At 32.5% G+C, this 7,570-nt stretch overlaps 1 protein-coding gene across 1 annotated transcript; it reads left to right on the forward strand.

Moving 5' to 3' along the window:
* Positions 1-723: 723 nt before the first annotated feature.
* LOC113279740 (F-box/LRR-repeat/kelch-repeat protein At2g27520-like) lies at positions 724-1,938 on the forward strand. Its single transcript, XM_026528410.1, has one exon. It carries the CDS (start codon positions 724-726, stop codon positions 1,936-1,938), a length of 1,215 nt encoding a protein of 404 aa, XP_026384195.1.
* The last annotated feature ends 5,632 nt before the right edge of the window (positions 1,939-7,570 follow it).

The raw sequence follows: 7,570 nt of genomic DNA on the forward strand, positions 1-7,570 counted from the left end.
TATAATACCTAAATATTTGGAAATATCATTGTTATAATGTCATTACCTATTAATACTCACATGTTGTCTATTTAGATATCGTGATAATGTCCGACTTAATGTATATCATCAAGTGATCTCAAATTATTTATATTACGTGTGGCAGCACGACACAGCACGGCACGACACGTTACGTGCTCTGCCTATGAGTTGTGTTATGCGTAGATTTTGACTAGTAAAGCACAAAACGGCACAACACGTTTAAATCGTTGACACAGCCCAGCACGGCACATGGCACGTGAAGCACGCGACTTCGTGTGCCGGATTGTGCCAGGCCGGCACGTTTTACACCTCGGGAAGCTTTGAGATGATGGTCGGTAACCATTCTTCTAATTTTGGGAGACCCTCGCACATCTATTTTGTTGTAGTCGAATCCAAATGTGAAATTTCTCAATCTTCGGTTTTTTGGATTGCCGGTGTGCTCATACAATTCTTCAACTCTCTTCCAACCCTAAAGTTTATTTGGAAGTTCAAGATATGGGCTTCTAAAAAGAAATTGTTGAGACGTTCTTTCTAAAGTTAGGATAGTCCCAGAAGGAAACGGGACTTTGAGAAAATTGTGTTCCTTTCGGAACTTGAATTATAGAATTTCAGCCCCTGAACGAGAGATATATCAATCCCTCGCTAAATAGCTGATTTTGTATTCGGCTGTTCTCAAACTCTTTTTCTAACTATTCACTAGTGATGAATTCTCATCCCATTAAAAAATTTAAAATAAACAATGGTCATTCTCAACCTATAACCAGGGATTTCTTCAGAGATAGTATCCCGAAAGATCTTCCTTCGCACCTCATCCATGAAATACTCTTAAGAAGTGCCGCGGAGTGTTTATTAAGTTTCAAGGGTGTATGCAAGGATTGGTGTTCGTTAATCAAAGATCCTAGTTTCGTGAAACAACATCACGATCATCACAAAGCAAATAACCAGTCCATTGGTATTGTTTTCATCCATGACTCGGATTATATTGAACAATACTATCTGACGATTTTAAACTCATTGCGGGAATACGAAGATGTCCCATTCAATAAGGAGACCAAAACTGAGAAGTTTGGGATATCGGTGTCCACGGATCGGATATTGAAAATCACCTCCTGCAATGGTTTGCTATGTTTTCATACAGAGTTTCCTTTGCTTATGTTGAACCCCATTACCAAGGAGATGCTAGAGCTTCCGAAACCTCGGATTGAAGAAGAAAAGGAGGAGGCAAGCGCATGTGGATTTGGCTTTGACGCAAAAAAGAATGTATACAAAGTGGTTCAACTGAAACGATGTTTTTCTAACTCTTCATTGGGATGCGAGGTTTTAGAGTTAGGTACCACCATGTCATGGAGAAAAATCCAACACCAACCCAGCTTTCCTCACCCAGATTTAGGGGATCCTGAGTTGCGTCCGGAACCAGTGTTTGTTGAAGGATCAATATATTGGCAAGCTATCAAAAATCAAAACATCTTGTGTTTCGATGTCGCATCAGAGATGTTCAGATTGATTCCTGCACCTGATGGTAAGAAGACAGAACGTGGAGGCGCTTACACAACGTTCTTGGTAGAACTAGATAGGAGTCTTTGTCTTATGACGCACGATATCTCTTGTGGAGTGGTAGGCATATGGAAGATGCAAAATGACGACAGAAAAACTACATGGATCGAAAGCTATAGTTTTGATACGGAACGTATTGATCTTGAAGATATTGATATCAAATCCTTGTGCATAAGAAGTAAGAAGATTTATTTGAAATACAGGAAAGGATTGGCTTGTTACGATACACAAAGTCAAGAACTGATGGCCCCGGTATTCAGTAGAGTAGCTGATAATAACTTAGACGCCGTAGCCTACACAAAAAGTATTGTTTGTCTGCGGGATGTAGTCGGGTCTTCTATAATGCGCTTATGTACCTCCTAGTTTCTTCAGACTTCACAGTCGTGTGCAATTGGGGGAAGACCATATAAGTTTTAATTTTATAAATACGTTAGTTAGGATCGTTGAACTTCATGATAATCACACAATAAATATATATAAAATGATTTATGAGAATTGCCTAGCTCGTCGTTGATTAACTAGTGGTAGCCGTAATACCTTGTGGAGGTCATGGTTTCTTCTTCTTCACCTCTTATGTTATGAATTGTAAATTCTCGAACCCAATATTGATGATTATTGTGTTCTTTTTATAGATAGAAGGAGGACCAAGTTCCTAGGATTTAGTTATAGCATTAGATCTCGACCGTCCATCAAAGAAGAGATATTAGGAAATAATTCCATAAATGGCAACCGCCATAATTTAGCAATAACCCATAATCAACCAAAATTATTACATGTCCCAATGGAATATTTCTGTGTATAGAAATATTCTTACATTCTCCCACTGATGCATGAGGTAATATATATAATGGTTAATCGTAGAAAACATAAGCGCGCGTAATTGCTAAATATAATTTAATGGTTTAAACATAATACCTTAACCAAGCAAATCACTTATGCGAGTCATGGCGGTGGCATGTTGTCTTGTTATCAACATGTTCCCTTCCATGCACCACAACACAAACAACTTACTTAATCAGGCCTTAAATATTGGGATATCATAATGGTCCAGTGATGTCTTCAAACGAAAGACTATTTTTGTTAACATTCATCCATTCACATAAGTGTATATTAAACATGGATACAAAAATAATTCAGAATAACATTAATAAGAGCTCAAAAAGTGTCCAAAAGTAAGCACATAAATTAGCTGAGTTCAATAATCAATTATTCCCATAGACCTGAGATTTTAATCTTTTCTTAAGAGTTCATAAAAGATAATTATTCATTAAATGCATCTCCGAATGCAATTGTGCTTAAGCGATAAATAAAAAAACAATTGTTTCTGAATTACCTAATTCACGCATATATTCTCAAGGTTCATGTGTTTTGTTCCCTTCGTATACATATCGTGCTTTAATGCTGCGAAGCTAAGACGATAAATTTCAGCAATGTAGAGACAAACCTTAAGTCTCTAAGTATCACAGTCATAAATATTCAAACTCAATTGTGGGACTAGTATTAATGGATTCTTCCTTTATAGAATCCATACATCCACAAAAACTGAAGTCTGAAAACCCAATCAAATCTTGTTGGGTTTGCTAACTAATTATAAGACATAAGTTAAAATAGTATCTCAAAATTCTTGAAAGCTTTCCTGTAATTTGTTCTTCGATTCTTTAGGCATTTAGTTAACATATGAACAACTTGTTATAAGTTTCATATTAGAATTAAGACGTAATGAAGATTAAATTTATATCTTATATCCAACATGAAATAAAATCTGTTAAATATGTTATTATCTCAAAATTCCTTGAATATTCGATATATGCCTTATATGAGAGCTTGTGTAATCCATATGATATTACTATCACAGAATAGAGATATGCATAAAGAGATATGCATAAAGTCAAGATCCCTACTCGTAGGTAGTATGTCTTAACATACAAGACCAAGAGTATGAATTTCTCCCACTGATCTTGAGGTATATGCATAAATCTGTAATAATTTCATCCAAAACTTGAAACATTTATAGTTTTGTTGAATTTCATATACTATTATGGGAGGCTGCTTAAATTTCATACTTTGATTTCTAAAATTTGTAGACTAAAATTTATCATTAATAAAGGCTATTTTCACATTTAATTAATGCAACTCTTAGGTCATACTGAGCTACTAATAATCCTATGATAATTCTGAATAAGTTTTTCTTTGACACGAGAAAAAAACTTATTTATAATCAATGCATCGTTTCAGAGTAAAATATTTGGCAATAAGTCTTGCTTTATACCGTTTAAAATTGCTATTACAGTCGTATTAGCTCAGAAAGACCCACTTTCTTACAAATGATTTGTGTCTTTCGAGCAATTAAACAATATCCGAGACTTGACTTTCAACCAATGATTTTTACTCACATAGCATCAATCAATTAATCAAAATTATTACACATAATATTTGTAAACCGAAAACCGAGTCTTTGCCGTTCCATATCAAAATGTAATAAATTATTGTAAGAAAATCACTGAAACAACATGAATAACTTTCTTTCCATATCTGTTGAGACTTTCTTAATGTTGGTTCATGTTGTTATCAAAAAATTTCTTTATTGGCAGTAGTTATATTATGGAGTATTGAATCAGTAATTTGTGGTCTTTCATTATCTAACATTCTGATGATGAGAAGATTCACAATACCTGTAGAAATCTTAAATAAAGGGATCATTATCATGATTTCTTGAACAGATATATCCACGTACTCCCACTGATTATGCCATCATTAACAAATTTATATTTTCGGTTTCAATAGGTCTCATACGGTTAGAACGTTAAAGAATACCATTTGGATTATTTAGGAAAACCAATGAACCAATAATAGTTTATAAATCCAATTTTCATTCTTTGGAATGTAAGCCCTCACCTCCAACTGAACAACCATAACTTAAACGTGATTTAAACTAGGTTTCCAGCCTTTCTAGTCTAAAGTGTGTCTTTGAAACTGCTTTAATGGAAATCTATTTAAATTACACAGTTACAGAAAGAACAAACATTCACAAATGTATAGCCATTATGCATGGTTCATCATGCTTCTAACCATTTTCATAAAAGTATGATTTAGCCCTTTGATGTACACCAGTATGCCAAGGATAAGTTGGTCTTGTGTATTGAGCAACAATTCCAAACTTTTGAAGATACTATGCAAAAGATTTAGGATATTATCCTATTTTGTCATACCTTTCACAATATTCATCACCTTTGTCAGACTTTATAATTTTTCACTTTATCTATAATTGCCTCTCAATTTCAATAATGAATGTTCGATAAAACATCCATGGATTGAGATTCATGATGCAATCGATAAATTTACACAATAACGTGAAAAATCATCAGGTGATAAACAATTTTATCTTCCAAAATTTGGACCATTAAAAGTCTACAAAATAATCATAATCTACAATTAATAAGAACAAAAGCTGAAATTTATATTAGAGATAAATGACAATTAAGCTTACAACAATTACATACCTTCAATAAGATTCTCCTGTGGGTAAAACCTTATCAAGGAATAATGTGAGACATGAAAAACATCAGTACATATTTTATCTTCTCATACAAACAACATTATGTTTGTTTAATACCACAACTAGAATCACCTGTAGGAGAATCTCGTCCTATCATGTATTAACAAACTCAAATAATTCTAATGTTCAACCTAATACATCGGAATAATAGTCACCTGTGGGTGGCTATTATTTTACATGTATATGAAATATTTAGATAAACTTAATGCTTGTTTAAACGTGTGAACCAAAACTACTTGTGAGCAGCATTGTTCTAATCGTTAAATCAAACTAAGAGGACTCAAAATATACAACACTTACGAGATAAGAGTTTAGCATCATTGTGGTGATAACTAAAGTACCCAGCAAACATGTACAATTGTAAATATCACACTAATTTTTCCTGTGATATTGCACAGTCCCACTCAATGATATGTACATACTTGATCTGTTCATAAATTTAGTCGAATATAAAACATTTATGAGTAACCCCAAAATATTAATCACAAATATTTATTCAAAAGCATGGCATACATATTATGAATACATCAATGCCCTTTAATTGAAAAAATATCCAAACATGGCGAACCTTTATTAACCCAAAACAAGCATTGAGCAAATCTATAAGTATGTTTCAATTATGAAATTTCATTGAAGAAAAATTCTTTGATGCTCACTAGTTTAATTTGATGCAAGCTTAAAAATCATGATGAATAAGGAATAGTGGATTAAAATGAAGGGTGTTAGAATAGGCAATGAAGATCATAAATTTTCACAAATATGGAGTAATTTATCCAAAAATAAAACCTCAATTCTGTTTAGAGAATGCAATAAGTTTTTGATAAAACAACATAATAGTATATTCATGAAGATCTGAAAACCAAAATCCATAATGGGTTACTCAACTCGATAATGAGTTAATTTATGTAAATTTTCTTTTATGCACTTTTAAGAAATAACGTAAAATCATGTGCGAATTATTTAATTACTATAATATATGATCAGATATTATACACTTCAATATTATCTTAAACATGTGAACTCAAATTACCCGTGGATAATTGTTGTTCTAATACATTTAAGCAAAATAATATTATAAGCACTTGACATAATAACGATTATGACTGGAAGAATTCTATGACATCACTATGGTGATTGCCAAACAACTCAAAAATAATGCCATAATAACTACTAAACCTTGCCTTCACGGCTTGGCGTATTCGTGCTTACAATAAAATTATTATTATTGCTAAGACAAAACACTCTAGTATCATTGTGGTGATAACTAAAGAATTATGACCTAAGAATCTAAAGCGCAATAGTTTTATACGTACAATTGAAATTATCATCAACATTGGGAGAAAAGTGAAACATAATGACACTAGACACCCTCAACATTGGGTAAATTCTGTTCTAATATATTTAATAAAAACAATATTTCAAGCATTTGAAAAAATTGTGATCATGTCCAGAAGTGATTTGACATCGCTATGGTGATAGCCAATCAACTAAAATAATGACATTATCACATGATGTCGATGACTGCAAAACCTATACTTTACGGCTTGCAAATTCATGCTTATAGTAACATTATGATTATACTGTGATATAACACTCTAGTATCACTGTGGTGATAACTAAAGAGTCACATAATAATTTCAAATATAATCTCATAAAATTCAAAGAAAAAACAATAATATGAAAGAAACTATAACATAACGTACGAACGCACAAACCATATCATAATGCACACACAAATTTAATGGTGTCAAAAATGGTTCTGATCATAAATTTATAATGAAATTCAATAAGAAAACGTTTCAGTGTTTCGATAAAGCGGAAGCGTAATAAAGATTAGCTTACATTTATCTAGATAAAGACCACCTTCATAATATTATAATTTAAATTTGGTTTTAATTATAGAACGAAACTGTTTATAACATGGTCCCATAACTAATAAATTTAAAATTAAATTATGTTTGAATCGTGAAAAATCAGAACCAGATCAGTTGAAAACCCATTTAGTCAAGGTCAGATGATGAGATACAATCGAGATGACCTCTTTAACTATCCAAAATAAAATGAAACAAGCAGAATGAACCATTTAAGCAAAGAACCAAATTATTTAAACACACAACCTAAAAGAGTTTCAAGATCCCATTTTCTTAAACAAGTAAAACATGCCTTTACATTATCGCACAAACTCCATCGCTTATTTGCTTAAAAAAATAATCAATCTGGTAAAGTTTGGGAAGAATATAAGCTACGACCCCATTAAACATTATGGCTCTCATATCTTAGCTAATTAAGAGGAAAAGGATGGACAATTCTAACCATTTAATTATTTAATAGTTCACTCACATGCTGAAAACAATCCATTTTTTAACTTACGACTACTATCATCATTAGCCCACATACTTATTATTAGTCCACTTCCCACAAGCCCACATGATGATATTC

Source organism: Papaver somniferum, chromosome 5 (assembly GCF_003573695.1).
Source record: "Papaver somniferum cultivar HN1 chromosome 5, ASM357369v1, whole genome shotgun sequence".
Classification (NCBI taxonomy): domain Eukaryota; kingdom Viridiplantae; phylum Streptophyta; class Magnoliopsida; order Ranunculales; family Papaveraceae; genus Papaver; species Papaver somniferum.